The 19,888-nt window shown below is 46.6% G+C and overlaps 1 protein-coding gene across 2 annotated transcripts; it reads right to left on the bottom strand.

Annotated features, from left to right (window-relative positions):
- Window positions 1-2,267: 2,267 nt before the first annotated feature.
- Window positions 2,268-4,631, bottom strand: LOC143768722 (uncharacterized). Of its 2 annotated transcripts, XM_077257374.1 has the most exons (3): window positions 3,908-4,631; window positions 3,670-3,826; window positions 2,268-3,547 (listed from the first exon to the last, which is right to left on the bottom strand). In XM_077257374.1, exons 1-3 carry the CDS (start codon window positions 4,020-4,022, stop codon window positions 2,383-2,385), a joined length of 1,437 nt encoding a protein of 478 aa, XP_077113489.1. In that variant the 5' UTR covers window positions 4,023-4,631; the 3' UTR covers window positions 2,268-2,382. The 2 variants fall into 2 exon arrangements, with proteins under 2 accessions (XP_077113489.1, XP_077113488.1); XM_077257373.1 differs by having other exon boundaries at window positions 3,670-4,631.
- Window positions 4,632-19,888: the final 15,257 nt, after the last annotated feature.

Below are 19,888 nucleotides of genomic sequence, written 5' to 3'. Positions count from 1 at the left end.
AGCAATCCCAGAGAGGAAAAATGGAGCAGAGGTTGAGCATGTACACCATCGCTCAAGACCAGCTAGGCACAGACATGCAGATCAAAGGTTCCTGAACCTTGTTCTAGGGTATACTTTGGGTTGTAGAATTCAGAGCCCCAGGGACTGGTAAGTTATCATCTTGAAAAAAAAACCTACAAAGTATCTGCAGAGCCTCAAATTCTTTCCAATTGTTCGGCATTATGATACCAGCTAGTATGACCCACACTGCTATGAAGCTGTTCATTAAGAGGCAGCTTGGCAGTGACAGTAGCTCCTTGTCTGTCATGGACAAGAACAGTTGTCATCCAGGTCTGATCTCTTGAGTCTGGCCTCTCGGGTCTTCACTTTAGTCTGGACTCTGAGGTCTGGTCTCTTATGATACCAGCTAGTATGACCTATACTGCTATGAAGCTGTTCATTCAGGCTACTTTCACACATCAGGTTTTTCGCCGCATGCTGGTTCTGGTGTCGCGCCGCAGCATCGGATCCGGCTTATTTTGTAAAAACCGGATGGGACGGATCCGTTTTTCAGCCGGATCAGGTGTCCGGGTCCGGGGAGAAACCGGATCCGTCCCATCCGGTTGTCATCCATTTCGTCCGGTTTTCCATCCGGTTTTTGACGGATCCGGTTTCTAAAAACGCCCCCTGAAAGGCAAAAAATGTGATTGGCCCGCTGAAAACTATATATACAGTGTTCCTACACCCCATCTGTGACAGGTTTCAGAGGAGCAAGATACAGAGCAAGATGGACGACATTATTGCGAAGATTCTGAAGAACAACGTGGATTTCATCGTGGAGGCGAATCGATTGAAAGCAATTATTCTTGAGAAGGAGCGAGTGAGACAGCGCATCATGCGTCTGCGCCGTTTGTGGATCCACCCCATCACGGCACAGAGAATGACGCGGGGAGTCTTTTCTACTTTATACATGGAGCTACGAGGAGACCCTGAGAAGTTTTCCAGCTATGTGCGGATGAAAGTGGAGAACTTTGATGTATTGGGGGAGCGGGTTGAACATCTAATAAGAAGGAGTGATACCTATTGCAGATTCTCCATTACACCGGCTGAGCGTCTGATGGTCACTCTTCGGTAAGCATTCTTTTTGGATGTCCTCTTGTAGAGCACTTTCATTGATTGATATTTTGAATTTGCAGTAATTTCTGCCTTGCTTTTGTTCACAGATTCCTAGCTACTGGGGAATCCCTGTCTTCACTACATTTCCTGTTCAGACTGGGAATTTCAACCATATCTGGAATAGTGAGGCACACTTGCCATGCACTGTGGAACTCTCTGCACAACGAATTCATTCCACATCCCACAATGCAGACTTGGTTGGAAGTAGCTAACAGATTCCAGGAAGTGTGTCAGTTTCCCAATTGCTTGGGTGCGGTGGATGGGAAACATATCCGTATCGTGGAACCGGCTGGTTCTGGATCTCAGTTTTTCAACTATAAAAAGTACTTTTCCATCGTGCTGATGGCCATCGCCGATGCGGATTACAAATTTGTTGCGGTGGATATTGGGGCGTATGGTCGCTCTAATGATTCACAAGTTTTCAAACTCTCTTCTATGGGGCGGCATTTGTATGGACAAACCTTTCAATTCCCCCACCCCTAGACCACTGCCTCAAACCTCTGAGCCACCGATGCCTTTTGTTTGTGTTGGGGATGAAGCTTTTCAGCTTTCAGAACATCTTTTGAAACCCTACTCCAGCCGTGGTTTAAACAATACTAAAAGAATTTTCAACTACCGACTCACACGTGCACGGAGAATGGTGGAGTGTGCGTTTGGGATCTTAACCGCCAAATGGAGAGTTCTCCTGACATCCATTAACTTGAAGACAGACACTGTGGATGAGGTAGTGAAAGCGTGTGTTGTCCTGCACAATTATGTGATATCCAAGGAACAGCTTTCCATTGAGGACCAGTCTGAACAAACCACCTTGGCTGATTATAGCAACCAAACGTGTAGAAGTTTTGCCACTGTTTACAGAATACGGGATCACTTTGCAGAATATTTTATTTCGCCCGAAGGAAGAATACACTGGCAGGATGATAGAGTTTAAACAATTTGTCTTGAACCTTGTAACAACTTTTTTTTTACCTTTTACCAATGTCGTGTACCTGTTTGTTTTTACCTTTTACCCAAGTTGTGCATCTGTTTGGGTTGTACCCAAAGTATTTTACCTCTGACCAATAAACCTTGTTTAACCAAAGTGTGTAAATCTATACCTTATAAAGAATAAATACAAGATAGCTGTAAACAACAAAGTTTTATTAAAACTTTTTTTTTTTAATATCAAAACCAAACTTTTATTTTGAAACACAAAAAATAAATAAATTTTGCAGCATACAAAACAAACTAGAGATTGGAATAAGTCGGGGTGGAGATAGTGCTGGAGGGGCTGTCGGATAGGGACACTTCGACAGTGGGAGTGTGGAGAGAGGAATGTGTTGGTGGTGGGGAAGGATCAATAGGTAGTGGTGAAGGAGTGGAGAAGGCAATTGAGCGAGTGGACACGAAAGTGGGATTGGGGTTAGGAATTTGGTAGGATGGAGGGGTGTAGCTGATGTTTTGGGAGGATTGGAAGGCAGAAGCAGTGATGGGTGGAGAAGAGGGTTGGGAAGGAGGTGATAGATGCTGTTGGAAGTGGGCAGGGAGAGGAGGCGCGGATGAAGTAGATGCTAAGTGGTATGGGTCGGGATCATCATATTGGTGGGAAGGGGCACGGGCGGGAGGCTGGTAGTGTGGCTGGTGGGAAGGGGCACGGGAATGCTGGAAGTGTTGTGGCTGGTGGAACGGGGCACGATGTGGGTGATGGTGAGGTTGGTGGGATGGGGCACGGGCAGGTTGGTGGTACAGGTCATGAGGATGGTAGTGGCTGTAGTGATGGACAGTGGAGGAAGGGGGGGCAGTTGCAGCATGGGTGGCAAGACTCTCTGCTCTTGAGGCAATGAACGCTAGAGTAGACTGGCAGGATTCCATTACTTGCATCTGCTGAGAAGCAGATAGCGTCTCCATTTGCTCAAGAACCAACCGGAAAAAAGTGTTGTTTGGTGACTGTCTTGCCTCTGAACGCATCGTTAACAGAAGTGTATGCATCTCGAGTATACTTTTATTTATTAAATTAAAACCTGCAGCCATTTGCTCGGACAAAACTTTGAGACAGTTCTGGAATGATGCGTTCAGGTGTAAGAACTCGGGCGCATAACTCTGTACCTGACCCCTCTGCTGAAGGCGCCCCAATGCTACAGGTGTACCAGAGGTGGCAGCAGCAGAGGGGTGGGGTACAGGAAACGCTATATCCTCACCAGCAGATTCATGCAATGGAACCGGCCAGGATGCTCCAGCGTTGGTGGATGGGACAGAGGGATCCGATGTGTGGGAAGATGCAGAGTGGGAAGGTGCAGAGTGGGAAGGTGCAGAGGGGTCCTCACTGTCAAAGTGTCCCTCGGTGGCGGCCTCCTGTGGGATCGCCCCAGAAGGGTTCAACTGTGCTGCAGGCTCCCGAGTGCTTCCAACGGTGCTGTGGAACAAAAGAGAAAAACAAACAATTAATATACTGTCATTGCATGGCCCTGGCTGAAAGAGCAAAAGAGGTTTAGACATGTTAAACATTGGTTTGTACATGTGGTGGGTAATATTTACCTTCGTGTCACCATCGTTGACCTGAGGAACGACAGGGCTTGGGCATACTTGTATTTGCTTCTGCGTCCTCCAGATCCACTCGGGGCCCGCATCTCTTTGTTGAACTCCTTCTTAAAGCGATCCCTGATCGACCGCCACCTTTTCACAATCCTCTCACCTGTTAAATTAGGAGAAACACAAAAATTGGTTAGAAACAATACTTTGAATGCATCAACAAAACTGAACTGTGGATAATTACGTTCTTGATTCTGGGCCTGAACATCAAGGTCCTCCAACCTCGCTATAAGTTCTTGGCAGATTTGCTCCCAGAGTCGACGGGTCACTGACAGATCAGCATGGCGGCGGTCACCCATGTTCCACAGCGGCTCCCTGTCTCGGACAAGATCGATGAGGAGGTCAATATCAAGGCCGACCTCCTCACCGTCAGAATCAGGAGCACGCTGTGAAACCTGTTAGAAAAAAGGGAAAAATAAATTAACACAAAATTGTAAACATAGAAAACCTCAAAAAAAAAAAAATGCTAACACGACGACGGCCGCCATGACTCTCACGCCGACGACTGTTGTGAATTCCGTTCTCGGGCTCCCTCCTGTGGTCGTGAATGGTACTTTAGTGAGTTCTGTCCTTGGACACCCTCTGGTGGCTTTGAGTGGAACTGCTGATCTTTGAGGTTGGCTTTCTCATCTGTCCTCGTTTATTGCTGCTGCTGGCTTCCCTATTTAACTCTGCCCAGGTCGTTAGTTCATGCCAGCTGTCAATGTCTCAGTACTGGTTCAGATCTCTCTTGGATTTCTCTGATGACCTGTCTACTCCAGCAGAAGCTAAGTCCTTGCTAGTCCATTTGCTGTTCATTGGTTTTTTGAATATATTTCTTAGTACATGCTATGTTTTTGTCCAGCTTGCTATTATGATATTTCCTTGCTAGCTGGAAGCTCTGGGGGTGCAGAGCTGCACCTCCACACCGTGAGTCGTTGTGGAGGTCTTTTTGCACACTCTGCAGTTTTTTTTTTTCTTTGCAGCTTGTTTTGTCTTTCTTTTCCCCTTAACCTCTGGGTGGTTCAGGACTCAGGTGTAGATATGGATATTCAGGGTCTGTCCTCTTGTGTGGATCAACTCGCTGCTAGGGTACAGAGTATTCAAGATTATGTAGTTCAGAATCCGATGTTAGAGCCTAGAATTCCAATTTCTGATTTGTTTTCTGGGGATAGATCTAAATTTTTGAATTTCAAAAATAATTGCAGACTGTTTCTTGCTCTGAAACCCCGCTTCTCTGGTGATCCCATTCAGCAAGTAAAGATTATTATTTCTTTGTTGCGTGGTGACCCGCAAGACTGGGCATTCTCTCTTGAGCCAGGAAATCCTGCATTGCTTAATGTGGATGCATTTTTTCTAGCGCTTGGATTGCTTTATGACGAACCTAATTCTGTGGATCAGGCAGAAAAGATCTTGCTGACTCTGTCAGGGTCAGGATGAAGCAGAAGTGTATTGCCAGAAGTTTAGAAAGTGGTCTGTGCTTACCCAATGGAATGAGTGTGCCCTGGCAGCAATTTTCAGAAAGGGTCTTTCTGAAGCCCTTAAGGATGTTATGGTGGGGTTCCCCGCGCCTGCTGGTCTGAATAAGTCAATGTCTGTGGCCATTCAGATTGATCGGCCTTTACGCGAGCGCAAAGTTGTGCACCATTTGGCGGTGTCCTCTGAGCGGAGGCCTGAGCCTATGCAATGTGATAGGACTTTGACCAGAGCTGAACGGCAAGAACACAGACGTCAGAATGGGCTGTGTTTTTACTGTGGTGACTCCTCTCATGCTATCTCTGATTGTCCTAAGCGCACTAAGAGGTTCGCTAGGTCTGTCACCATTTGTACTTTGCAGCCTAAATTTCTCTTATCTGTTACTCTGATTTGCTCATTGTCGTCCTACTCTGTTATGGCATTTGTGGATTCGGGCGCTGCCCTGAACTTGATGGACTTGGAGTTTGCCAGGCGTTGTGGTTTTTCCTTGGAGCCTTTGCAGAGTCCTATTCCCTTAAGGGGGATTGATGCTACGCCATTGGCCAAGAATAAACCTCAGTACTGGACTCAGCTGACCATGTACATGGCTCCCGCACATCAGGAAAATATTCGCTTTTTGGTGTTGCATAATTTGCATGATGTTGTCGTGTTGGATTTGCCATGGTTACAGGTTCATAATCCAGTACTGGATTGGAAATCAATGTCTGTGTCTAGTTGGGGTTGTCAAGGGATACATGGTGATGTTCCTTTTATGTCAATTTCTTCTTCCACTCCTTCTGAAGTCCCTGAGTTTTTGTCGGATTACCAGGATGTATTTGATGAGCCCAAGTCCAGTGCCCTACCTCCTCATAGGGACTGTGATTGCGCTATTAATTTGATTCCTGGTAGTAAGTTCCCTAAGGGCCGACTGTTCAATTTATCTGTGCCAGAACATGCCGCTATGCGGAGTTATGTAAAGGAGTCCTTGGAGAAAGGGCATATTCGCCCGTCTTCGTCGCCGTTGGGAGCAGGGTTCTTTTTTGTGGCCAAGAAGGATGGCTCTCTGAGACCCTGTATAGATTACCGCCTTCTCAATAAAATCACGGTCAAATTTCAGTACCCTTTGCCTCTGTTGTCTGATTTGTTTGCTCGGATTAAGGGGGCTAGTTGGTTTACCAAGATTGACCTTCGAGGGGCGTATAATCTTGTGCGTATTAAACAGGGCGATGAATGGAAAACAGCATTTAATACGCCCGAGGGCCATTTTGAGTACCTGGTGATGCCATTCGGGCTTTCTAATGCTCCATCTGTGTTTCAGTCCTTTATGCACGACATCTTCCGGAAGTATCTGGATAGGTTCATGATCGTATATTTGGATGATATTTTGGTCTTTTCGGATGATTGGGAGTCTCATGTAAGGCAGGTCAGGATGGTGTTCCAGGTCCTTCGTGCTAATGCGTTGTTTGTGAAGGGCTCTAAATGCCTCTTTGGAGTTCAGAAGGTTTCCTTTTTGGGCTTCATTTTTTCCCCTTCTACTATCGAGATGGATCCTGTTAAAGTTCAGGCCATTTATGATTGGACTCAACCTACATCTGTGAAGAGTCTTCAGAAGTTCCTGGGCTTTGCTAATTTTTACCGTCGCTTCATCGCTAATTTTTCTAGTGTGGTTAAGCCTTTGACTGATTTGACGAAGAAAGGCGCTGATGTGGTGAATTGGTCCCCTGCGGCCGTTGAGGCTTTTCAGGAGCTTAAACGTCATTTTACTTCAGCTGTGTTGCGTCAGCCAGATGTTTTGCTCCCTTTTCAGGTCGAGGTTGATGCTTCTGAGATTGGGGCAGGGGCTGTTTTGTCTCAGAGAAGTTCTGATGGCTCCTTGATGAAGCCGTGTGCTTTCTTTTCTAGAAAGTTTTCGCCTGCTGAGCGTAATTATGATGTCGGCAATCGGGAGTTGTTGGCTATGAAATGGGCATTCGAGGAGTGGCGACATTGGCTTGAGGGAGCCAAACATCGCGTGGTGGTCCTGACTGATCACAAGAATCTGACTTACCTCGAGTCCGCCAAGCGGTTGAACCCTAGACAGGCTCGATGGTCACTGTTTTTCTCCCGTTTCGATTTTGTGGTCTCATACCTTCCGGGATCTAAGAATGTGAAGGCTGATGCCCTTTCTAGGAGTTTTTTGCCTGATTCTCCGGGAGTCCCTGAGCCGGCTGGTATTCTTAAAGAGGGGGTAATTCTGTCTGCCATCTCCCCTGATTTGCGGCGGGTGCTGCAGGAGTTTCAGGCTGATAGACCTGACCGCTGTCCAGTGGAGAAACTGTTTGTCCCTGATAGATGGACTAGTAGGGTTATTTCTGAGGTTCATTGTTCAGTGTTGGCTGGTCATCCTGGGATTTTTGGTACCAGAGATTTGGTTGCTAGGTCCTTTTGGTGGCCTTCCTTGTCACGGGATGTGCGTTCTTTTGTGCAGTCCTGTGGGACTTGTGCTCGGGCCAAACCTTGCTGTTCTCGTGCCAGTGGGTTGCTTTTGCCTTTGCCTGTCCTGAAGAGGCCCTGGATGCATATTTCCATGGATTTTATTTCTGATCTTCCTGTCTCTAAAAGGATGTCTGTCATCTGGGTGGTTTGTGATCGGTTTTCTAAGATGGTCCATTTGGTACCCTTGCCTAAATTGCCTTCCTCCTCTGATTTGGTTCCATTATTTTTTCAGCATGTGGATCGTTTGCATGGCATTCCGGAGAACATTGTGTCGGACAGAGGTTCCCAGTTTGTTTCTAGGTTTTGGCGGTCCTTTTGTGCTAAGATGGGCATTGATTTGTCTTTTTCTTCAGCGTTCCATCCTCAGACAAATGGCCAAACCGAATGAACCAATCAGACCTTGGAGACCTATCTGAGATGCTTTGTTTCTGCTGATCAGGATGATTGGGTGACCTTCTTGCCATTGGCCGAGTTCGCCCTTAATAATCGGGCTAGTTCTGCTACTTTGGTTTCGCCTTTTTTTTGTAATTCTGGTTTTCATCCTCGTTTTTCTTCAGGGCAGGTTGAGCCTTCTGACTGTCCTGGTGTGGATTCTGTGGTGGACAGGTTGCAGCAAATTTGGACTCACGTGGTGGACAATTTGACGTTGTCTCAGGAGAAGGCGCAGCGTTTTGCTAACCGCCGTCGCTGTGTTGGTCCCCGACTTCGTTTTGGGGATTTGGTTTGGTTGTCTTCTCGTTATGTTCCTATGAAGGTTTCTTCTCCTAAGTTCAAGCCTCGTTTCATTGGTCCTTATAAGATTTCTGAAATTATCAATCCTGTGTCGTTTCGTTTGGCCCTTCCAGCTTCTTTTGCCATCCATAATGTGTTCCATAGGTCGTTGTTGCGGAGATATGTGGCACCTATGGTTCCTTCCGTTGATCCTCCTGCTCCGGTGTTGGTTGAGGGGGAGTTGGAGTATGTGGTGAAGATTTTAGATTCTCGTATTTCGAGACAGAAGCTTCAGTACCTGGTTAAATGGAAGGGCTATGGTCAGGAGGATAATTCCTGGGTTGTTGCCTCCGATGTCCATGCTGCCGATTTGGTTCGTGCCTTTCATTTGGCTGGTCCTGATCGGCCTGGGGGCTCTGGTGAGGGTTCGGTGACCCCTCCTCAAGGGGGGGGTACTGATGTGAATTCCGTTCTCGGGCTCCCTCCTGTGGTCGTGAATGGTACTTTAGTGAGTTCTGTCCTTGGACACCCTCTGGTGGCTTTGAGTGGAGCTGCTGATCTTTGAGGTTGGCTTTCTCATCTGTCCTCGTTTATTGCTGCTGCTGGCTTCCCTATTTAACTCTGCCCAGGTCGTTAGTTCATGCCAGCTGTCAATGTCTCAGTACTGGTTCAGATCTCTCTTGGATTTCTCTGATGACCTGTCTACTCCAGCAGAAGCTAAGTCCTTGCTAGTCCATTTGCTGTTCATTGGTTTTTTGAATATATTTCTTAGTACATGCTATGTTTTTGTCCAGCTTGCTATTATGATATTTCCTTGCTAGCTGGAAGCTCTGGGGGTGCAGAGCTGCACCTCCACACCGTGAGTCGTTGTGGAGGTCTTTTTGCACACTCTGCAGTTTTTTTTCTTTGCAGCTTGTTTTGTCTTTCTTTTCCCCTTAACCTCTGGGTGGTTCAGGACTCAGGTGTAGATATGGATATTCAGGGTTTGTCCTCTTGTGTGGATCAACTCGCTGCTAGTGTACAGAGTATTCAAGATTATGTAGTTCAGAATCCGATGTTAGAGCCTAGAATTCCAATTCCTGATTTGTTTTCTGGGGATAGATCTAAATTTTTGAATTTCAAAAATAATTGCAGACTGTTTCTTGCTCTGAAACCCCGCTTCTCTGGTGATCCCATTCAGCAAGTAAAGATTATTATTTCTTTGTTGCGTGGTGACCCGCAAGACTGGGCATTCTCTCTTGAGCCAGGAAATCCTACATTGCTTAATGTGGATGCATTTTTTCTAGCGCTTGGATTGCTTTATGACGAACCTAATTCTGTGGATCAGGCAGAAAAGATCTTGCTGACTCTATGTCAGGGTCAGGATGAAGCAGAAGTGTATTGCCAGAAGTTTAGAAAGTGGTCTGTGCTTACCCAATGGAATGAGTGTGCCCTGGCAGCAATTTTCAGAAAGGGTCTTTCTGAAGCCCTTAAGGATGTTATGGTGGGGTTCCCCACGCCTGCTGGTCTGAATGAGTCAATGTCTGTGGCCATTCAGATTGATCGGCGTTTGCGTGAGCGCAAAGTTGTGCACCATTTGGCGGTGTCCTCTGAGCGGAGGCCTGAGCCTATGCAATGTGATAGGACTTTGACCAGAGCTGAACGGCAAGAACACAGACGTCAGAATGGGCTGTGTTTTTACTGTGGTGACTCCTCTCATGCTATCTCTGATTGTCCTAAGCGCACTAAGAGGTTCGCTAGGTCTGTCACCATTTGTACTTTGCAGCCTAAATTTCTCTTATCTGTTACTCTGATTTGCTCATTGTCGTCCTACTCTGTTATGGCATTTGTGGATTCGGGCGCTGCCCTGAACTTGATGGACTTGGAGTTTGCCAGGCGTTGTGGTTTTTCCTTGGAGCCTTTGCAGAGTCCTATTCCCTTAAGGGGGATTGATGCTACGCCATTGGCCAAGAATAAACCTCAGTATTGGACTCAGCTGACCATGTACATGGCTCCCGCACATCAGGAAAATATTCGCTTTTTGGTGTTGCATAATTTGCATGATGTTGTCGTGTTGGATTTGCCATGGTTACAGGTTCATAATCCAGTACTGGATTGGAAATCAGTGTCTGTGTCTAGTTGGGGTTGTCAAGGGATACATGGTGATGTTCCTTTTATGTCAATTTCTTCTTCCACTCCTTCTGAAGTCCCTGAGTTTTGTCGGATTACCAGGATGTATTTGATGAGCCCAAGTCCAGTGCCCTACCTCCTCATAGGGACTGTGATTGCGCTATTAATTTGATTCCTGGTAGTAAGTTCCCTAAGGGCCGACTGTTCAATTTATCTGTGCCAGAACATGCTGCTATGCGGAGTTATGTAAAGGAGTCCTTGGAGAAAGGGCATATTCGCCCGTCTTCGTCGCCGTTGGGAGCAGGGTTCTTTTTTGTGGCCAAGAAGGATGGCTCTCTGAGACCCTGTATAGATTACCGCCTTCTCAATAAAATCACGGTCAAATTTCAGTACCCTTTGCCTCTGTTGTCTGATTTGTTTGCTCGGATTAAGGGGGCTAGTTGGTTTACCAAGATTGACCTTCGAGGGGCGTATAATCTTGTGCGTATTAAACAGGGCGATGAATGGAAAACAGCATTTAATACGCCCGAGGGCCATTTTGAGTACCTGGTGATGCCATTCGGGCTTTCTAATGCTCCATCTGTGTTTCAGTCCTTTATGCACGACATCTTCCGGAAGTATCTGGATAGGTTCATGATCGTATATTTGGATGATATTTTGGTCTTTTCGGATGATTGGGAGTCTCATGTAAGGCAGGTCAGGATGGTGTTCCAGGTCCTTCGTGCTAATGCGTTGTTTGTGAAGGGCTCTAAATGCCTCTTTGGAGTTCAGAAGGTTTCCTTTTTGGGCTTCATTTTTTCCCCTTCTACTATCGAGATGGATCCTGTTAAAGTTCAGGCCATTTATGATTGGACTCAACCTACATCTGTGAAGAGTCTTCAGAAGTTCCTGGGCTTTGCTAATTTTTACCGTCGCTTCATCGCTAATTTTTCTAGTGTGGTTAAGCCTTTGACTGATTTGACGAAGAAAGGCGCTGATGTGGTGAATTGGTCCCCTGCGGCCGTTGAGGCTTTTCAGGAGCTTAAACGTCATTTTACTTCAGCTGTGTTGCGTCAGCCAGATGTTTTGCTCCCTTTTCAGGTCGAGGTTGATGCTTCTGAGATTGGGGCAGGGGCTGTTTTGTCTCAGAGAAGTTCTGATGGCTCCTTGATGAAGCCGTGTGCTTTCTTTTCTAGAAAGTTTTCGCCTGCTGAGCGTAATTAGGATGTCGGCAATCGGGAGTTGTTGGCTATGAAATGGGCATTCGAGGAGTGGCGACATTGGCTTGAGGGAGCCAAACATCGCGTGGTGGTCCTGACTGATCACAAGAATCTGACTTACCTCGAGTCCGCCAAGCGGTTGAACCCTAGACAGGCTCGATGGTCACTGTTTTTCTCCCGTTTCGATTTTGTGGTCTCATACCTTCCGGGATCTAAGAATGTGAAGGCTGATGCCCTTTCTAGGAGTTTTTTGCCTGATTCTCCGGGAGTCCCTGAGCCGGCTGGTATTCTTAAAGAGGGGGTAATTCTGTCTGCCATCTCCCCTGATTTGCGGCGGGTGCTGCAGGAGTTTCAGGCTGATAGACCTGACCGCTGTCCAGTGGAGAAACTGTTTGTCCCTGATAGATGGACTAGTAGGGTTATTTCTGAGGTTCACTGTTCAGTGTTGGCTGGTCATCCTGGGATTTTTGGTACCAGAGATTTGGTTGCTAGGTCCTTTTGGTGGCCTTCCTTGTCACGGGATGTGCGTTCTTTTGTGCAGTCCTGTGGGACTTGTGCTCGGGCCAAACCTTGCTGTTCTCGTGCCAGTGGGTTGCTTTTGCCTTTGCCTGTCCTGAAGAGGCCCTGGATGCATATTTCCATGGATTTTATTTCTGATCTTCCTGTCTCTAAAAGGATGTCTGTCATCTGGGTGGTTTGTGATCGGTTTTCTAAGATGGTCCATTTGGTACCCTTGCCTAAATTGCCTTCCTCCTCTGATTTGGTTCCATTATTTTTTCAGCATGTGGATCGTTTGCATGGCATTCCGGAGAACATTGTGTCGGACAGAGGTTCCCAGTTTGTTTCTAGGTTTTGGCGGTCCTTTTGTGCTAAGATGGGCATTGATTTGTCTTTTTCTTCAGCGTTCCATCCTCAGACAAATGGCCAAACCGAACGAACCAATCAGACCTTGGAGACCTATCTGAGATGCTTTGTTTCTGCTGATCAGGATGATTGGGTGACCTTCTTGCCATTGGCCGAGTTCGCCCTTAATAATCGGGCTAGTTCTGCTACTTTGGTTTCGCCTTTTTTTTGTAATTCTGGTTTTCATCCTCGTTTTTCTTCAGGGCAGGTTGAGCCTTCTGACTGTCCTGGTGTGGATTCTGTGGTGGACAGGTTGCAGCAAATTTGGACTCACGTGGTGGACAATTTGACGTTGTCTCAGGAGAAGGCGCAGCGTTTTGCTAACCGCCGTCGCTGTGTTGGTCCCCGACTTCGTGTTGGGGATTTGGTTTGGTTGTCTTCTCGTTATGTTCCTATGAAGGTTTCTTCTCCTAAGTTCAAGCCTCGTTTCATTGGTCCTTATAAGATTTCTGAAATTATCAATCCTGTGTCGTTTCGTTTGGCCCTTCCAGCTTCTTTTGCCATCCATAATGTGTTCCATAGGTTGTTGTTGCGGAGATATGTGGCGCCTATGGTTCCTTCCGTTGATCCTCCTGCTCCGGTGTTGGTTGAGGGGGAGTTGGAGTATGTGGTGGAGAAGATTTTAGATTCTCGTATTTCGAGATGGAAGCTTCAGTACCTGGTTAAATGGAAGGGCTATGGTCAGGAGGATAATTCCTGGGTTGTTGCCTCCGATGTCCATGCTGCCGATTTGGTTCGTGCCTTTCATTTGGCTGGTCCTGATCGGCCTGGGGGCTCTGGTGAGGGTTCGGTGACCCCTCCTCAAGGGGGGGTACTGTTGTGAATTCCGTTCTCGGGCTCCCTCCTGTGGTCGTGAATGGTACTTTGGTGAGTTCTGTCCTTGGACACCCTCTGGTGGCTTTGAGTGGAGCTGCTGATCTTTGAGGTTGGCTTTCTCAGCTGTCCTCGTTTATTGCTGCTGCTGGCTTCCCTATTTAACTCTGCCCAGGTCGTTAGTTCATGCCAGCTGTCAATGTCTCAGTACTGGTTCAGATCTCTCTTGGATTTCTCTGATGACCTGTCTACTCCAGCAGAAGCTAAGTCCTTGCTAGTCCATTTGCTGTTCATTGGTTTTTTGAATATATTTCTTAGTACATGCTATGTTTTTGTCCAGCTTGCTATTATGATATTTCCTTGCTAGCTGGAAGCTCTGGGGGTGCAGAGCTGCACCTCCACACCGTGAGCCGGTGTGGAGGTCTTTTTGCACACTCTGCGTGGTTTTTGTAGTTTTTAATACTGACCGCATAGTTCCCTTTCCTATCCTCTGTATTTCTAGAGAAGATTCGGCCTCCTTTGCTAAAATCTGTTTCATTCCTGTGTTTGTTACTTCCCTCTTAACTCACAGTCAATATTTGTGGGGGGCTACCTTTACTTTGGGGAATTTCTCTGAGGCAAGGTAGGCTGCTGTTTCTATCTTTAGGGGTAGTTAGCTCTTAGGCTGTGAAGAGGCGTCTAGGGAGAGTTGGGTACGCTCCACGGCTATTTCTAGTGTGTGTGATAGGATTAGGGATTGCGGTCAGTAGAGTTACCACTTCCTCAGAGCTTGTCCCAGGTTTTCCATTTTAACCATCAGGTCATTTCTGGTGCTCCTAACCACCAGGTCCATAACAGACGACCCTGGGAGCCACTGGAAGGACCTCTCAATTGGTCACCAGAATCCGAACTCTAGAAGAAAAATAACATAAAAATTATGTGCTTGTAGGTAGCCTTTCTATGTGTTGTGTGAAATGTGATATCTATAATATAATAACTTTTTTATGTGTTGTGTGATGTCTGAATGTATCAGTTTGTATGTGTTGTGTTCTATCTGTAAGTATCTTGTGAAATGTGTTGTGTGTAGTGTTAGGTTGTGGTTCCACAATACATGAAGGAAACATATCAATTGTAATCCCTTTCCATGTCTTTCTCCACCCCTTCCTTCTTCTTTGGGGAGCACCTCTTGGACTGTGGCAGCAGCTTCAGCAGCTGCCTACAAAGATGAAAAATGACAAAATACATTAATATATGCACATACATACACAAATACACACACAGACATACATTCACACACAGACACACACAGACACATACATACACACACAGACACACATAACATACACACACATACATACATACACACACACACACACACAAGACAGCGAAGGAGCAAGAGAGCAAAATTATGTTAAAAACATATTTACCTCAGTGCGCTGCCGACGGGGAGGAGGGCTCCCAGACGAAGACATGGCTGCTCTGGTATGGCTTGGCTGGCTGGGCTCTGTGGCAGGAGAGGTGGCTGGGCTCTGTGGCAGGAGAGCTTGCAGGCCTCTGTAGCAGGTTATAGCTGTCTGGCCTCTGTGGCAGGTTATAGCTGGCTGGCCTCTGTGGCAGGAGAGCTGTCTGGGCTCTGTGGCAGGAGAGCTGGCTGGGCTCTGTGGCAGGTTATAGCTGGCTGGGCTCTGTGGCAGGTTATAGCTGGCTGGGCTCTGTGGCAGGTTATAGCTGGCTGGGCTCTGTGGCAGGTTATAGCTGGCTGGGCTCTGTGGCATGAGAGCTGGCTGGGCTCTGTGGCAGGTTATAGCTGGCTGGGCTCTGTGGCAGGAGAGCTGGCTGGGCTCTGTGGCAGGTTATAGCTGGCTGGGCTCTGTGGCAGGTTATAGCTGGCTGGGCTCTGTGGCAGGAGAGCTGGCTGAGCTTTGTGGCAGGAGAGCTGGCTGGGCTCTGTGGCAGGAGAGCTGGCTGGGCTCTGTGGCAGGTTATAGCTGGCTGGCCTCTGTGGCAGGTTTGTAGCTGGCTCCACTCTCTGGCTCCTTTGTTCTTCTGTCTTGGCAGGGTGTGTCTCTCTTGTGGTCTCTCTGGCTGGCAGTATGGCTGGAAATGAGTGAAGGCCTCAATGGCATTGCTTTATATATGTGTCCTGGGGGCAGGCCCATAGTTTCTGAGCATGCTTAGTGTAAAAAGCCAGATCAGGCTGCCGGATCCACCTTTTTCCGGATCCGGCGCAATCCGGTGTCCATAGACATGCATTGTCGCGAAAAGCCGGACAGCTTTTTCGCCCCAGACAAAAAACGTTACAGTAGACGTTTTTTCCAGACACCGGAATCGATTGTACGCCGGATCCGGCATCAAACTGGAAGGAACGCTGGGCCATCCGGCGCAATCCAGCGCTAATACAAGTCAATGGGGGGAAAACCGGTCCCGGTTTTTCTATTTTCCGGTTTTTCTCCGAAGAGCCAGATTTAGCCTGAAACAAAAAACCTGATGTGTGAAAGCAGCCTAAGAAGCAGCTTGTCACTCACAGCAGCTCATTCTTTATCATGGACAGGAACAGTTGTCAGTTGTCATCCAGGTCTGATCTATCGGGCCTGGCCTCTCGGGTCTTCTCTCTAGTCTGGACTCTCAGGTCTGGTCTTTTATGATACCAGCTAGTATGATCTACACTGCTACGAAGCTGTTCATTAAGAAGCAGCTTGTCAGTGACAGCAGCTCCTTCTTTATCATGGACAGGAACAGTTGTTGTCAGTTGTCATCCGCCCCAATAAACACTGATCCCACAGGTCAATGCAAGAGTGCCAATACTAAAACGCCATTCTTTCCTTTGGGCTTTGTCTGGTATTACAGCTTGCCAGTAAAGAAAATATTAGATATCGCCCATGGAGAAGAGTGGCGCTGTTTCTGACATCCATGTGTTAATGTCAGCCCCGGGATGTGGAGTAGGATGTCCATAATCAACAACGGCAAAAAGAGATGAAGAATAGAAACAAAGTATATTAGAAAGTTGCCGAACTTTCCATTATTATGCAGTGATTACATTTTATAACCACAGGGAGCCCCTTTTAAGCTCATTGTTCACTATTTTCCTAAATACATCTTTGTACTGGAGCCATCACCGGACTAATTCTCCAGTGGCTTCGCAATGAATGGACTTCTATCAATTACTAAATTGACTTCTCTTTGACGTCTTTTCAGAAGTCTTTCATCTCCTCCAGAGCTTCAGTGTCAATCTGCGGTAACATCACACGGCCACTCTTCTCTGAACTGATGTTTTACGTGTATTGATCTGGGCGCTGTGTCTCCATTGGCAACGGAAATATAATGCCGGATTCCCAGAGGAGCGCAAGAATGAACAGTCTCTTGATCTGTCGCTTTCTGTCTCTCATGTTTGCAGTGTTGAGCATTTGTTTTCACCAAATAATTGTAGAGGAGGACGCAGGAGACATGAGGGGCCATGCTCACATCTTAGTCCCAGAAGAAAAAAAACAACCATGCTAAAAAAAATTTGCATGGAGATACCACTTGCACGACTTGGAACAAAGGCTTCCATTAAGAAGTTGAAACTGATTCTTGCCATCACGCCCCACTAGGTATAGCTAAGGTCGAGGGTGGACATGTCATTGGTGCAACCTGTGAAGCCACACAGGGACCCAAGAGATAAGGGAGCCATTTCCACCTCCAAAACAGGTGGAATTGTGCATGTTGATTAGCCATTGGCCCATATATTGTTCTTTCACATGGGCCCTTTTCTGTTGGTGTCCACTAGTGTCCAGGGATCCTTTCTCCTAAGATTTAGCGTGCTACCTCAACCTTTGTTGGCACTGCCTTTTTTCACCCACCACACAAGGAACATGACTCTCCACCTCTACAATCTAACACCGCAACATCCCAGGGCAGGAGGACTCAATGTCTGCCGTTTTTGGTGCCCTAAGCTTTTATCACCCCCTGGTCACCTATTTCCTGTTCCAGCTCCCCTATAGGTCAAACTTGTCAACTCTTCATCAAGGATCAGTAGGTTCCATCAAAAGGGAAGACCTCACAGACTCTCAAAAGGGTAGCCAAATCTCCTGGAGCACCACCAAAACTTTCCAGAACGTAGCACTTCAAGGTGGTTTACTTGTGCATGACATTGGAATTCACCATTATTGAATCGTGGAGCTCAACTGGAAGCTTAAAGGGTGGGAAACAGGACAGGAAAGTATGATGTGGCCTGTAAAAGGTGCCAGGTTTGGAAAACACTTTTCTGAGAGGCACTTCAGCCTCTACAACCATCGCAGGGCAAGAAACCACCAATTCTTTTTTCCTTGATGGAGAATTGGGTACCATGTCTGTTGTGCTTCCGATTTTGGTTATGGGGTGTCCTATGAAGCTTTACCCATTCCCAGGGGTCTTTCTAGAGTGCAAACAATACATGTGTCCTCTTTCCTACTGAATAAGTGTCAGTCTTCACTGTAAGACCTGGGAATTTAGGATGACATATTATAGAGTCCCGTCCCCTCTTCCAGGTCGAATAGAATTTTGGAAAAAATGCAGAAGGAAATGAAAATTGGCAGTCAACCATGCTGCACCTGTCAATGCCGTGTATTTTGGTGGAAGAAGGGTCTATAGTAATAGCTCCGAAATATCTGAAAATCTGAATTTGCACAAATTTGAAACAGATTATTATGAATTACGCCAGGAATTCCTTTACCTAAAATACCATTGCCATTTACAATTGACTCCTTCCCACCATACGGAGCCGAAACAATGACTTTATTCTCCTGCTCTTTGCTTCTTTCTTGAAAGCACTGCACATGGCAGCCTGGCGAGCAGCAGGCACCGTTTTTGTACAATTTTTTTTTTTATACAAATCCGTCTAATTGTTTCCTATCTGCAGAGGTAAATGAACATAAACTCTTAGTGTCTGAATCACAATCCGCGAACCTGCTCTATTCTTGCTATCTCCTGATAACGCCTTGCGGGCAGAGACGTGAATGCGGGATGAAGCCGAAGCTCGCTACTGTGCGGAATCGTAAAACAGACTCGTGATGATGCTGAACGGATTCATTTAAAAATGAATGTCTGACTTTACATAATGCTGGCGTTTTCATTCCTGGGAAAAGAAAAAGAGATGCTATTGATTCATGAGAACTGGAGGCGTTTTACAAGACCTAAGTATGAACATTGGATATCCTCTACTTAGGCGCTGCACTACACCATGCCTATAGAAAGGCTATATATGCAGCATATCCTACCATCAATACCATGTTGCTAGCCTCCTGAATATATGTCCTCTGCACACAGTGATGCCCGCCATACCAAATACAACAGTGTCCCCTGTACACACTGATTCCCCTATACAAGGTATAATGACCCTATAGTGACCCTGAAACACAGTATCAGACACCCACACATGGTACCTTCACATTATGATCCCACCCCAACCAATAATGCCCCCACACAGTATGATGCACCACCATACCCGTGCCCCCCACATCCAATATGGCACCCCTCCACTCAACCTGAATGGCAAAAAAAAACCCAGCTAGCCTGATTCCTAGAGGTGGGACCAGACAAATGCTCTGTGCTGAGTGATGTAGTCATGCATCCCGCCTGTTGTACCGAGCCTCGGATGGCACAGGTGAGTGGTGGGGCAGGGAGCTGACATTCCCAGCTCCACCTTCATATTTATCTGCATTTGCATCCTAGAGATGCAGATACCGTTAAAAGCGGGACATGTCATCAACCTCCCGGGACAGCCTCACAAAACCGGGAATGTTTGGCTTCATCTTGGTAGTTGGGAGGTCTAAAGGCCCATTTAGACTGGCCGATAATCATCAAACGAGCATCAATGTCCAGATTATCTTCAGGTGTGGACATGCCTCTAACTACCCAAAAAAATGCCCTTCTATAAGATGATCAGAATGATTTTGTAGACATAAAAAGAAAAATCGATGTTTTCGGCAGCACCTCGCCACATGTAAATGACAAAATGAAGATCAGTGCTCGTCAACGATCAGAAATTGCCCACAAAAGGTCCTTAGATTTGGCGGGTCTTATATAAGTTGGAAACCTGAAAACCCTGTTTCCCCCACCGTTGATCCAGGAACCCCACCATAATGCCTAGATAATGTGCCTAAACTCCGGCCCTTTGATAGTCCCATCCTGGAGGTGTCCTGACAAAATAACAATTGTTTCATGTGTGCTATAAACATGGCTATAGAAAAAATGATCCCTTCTGATCTGTGGATGTGGGGGGATATAAATAAAGACCGTTCTCCATGTCGATACGGACTCAAGAACATGCAGCGTTGTCCTGAACAGTATAAATAAAGTTGATTGCAGCATCAGTACTCTCCATAGCAACCAGATTCTTGGTTGGTTGCTAAGGGCAGTGATTACTGTTTTTATGCACGAGGCCTAGTGTGCGCTCTTCAACTAACTTTATTTATAATAATGCCTAGGAGGACAGGATAAATTTTAATAATTTCTGCTCACAAAAAAATGAAATATCTCCGACGTCTCCTGTTCCTCGTCCGAAGTAACTATATTATACCTTCCAG

Source organism: Ranitomeya variabilis, chromosome 4 (assembly GCF_051348905.1).
Source record: "Ranitomeya variabilis isolate aRanVar5 chromosome 4, aRanVar5.hap1, whole genome shotgun sequence".
NCBI lineage: Eukaryota > Metazoa > Chordata > Amphibia > Anura > Dendrobatidae > Ranitomeya > Ranitomeya variabilis.
The sequence above is the reverse complement of the archived record's forward strand: the minus strand, read 5'-3'. Positions and strand labels throughout refer to the sequence as shown.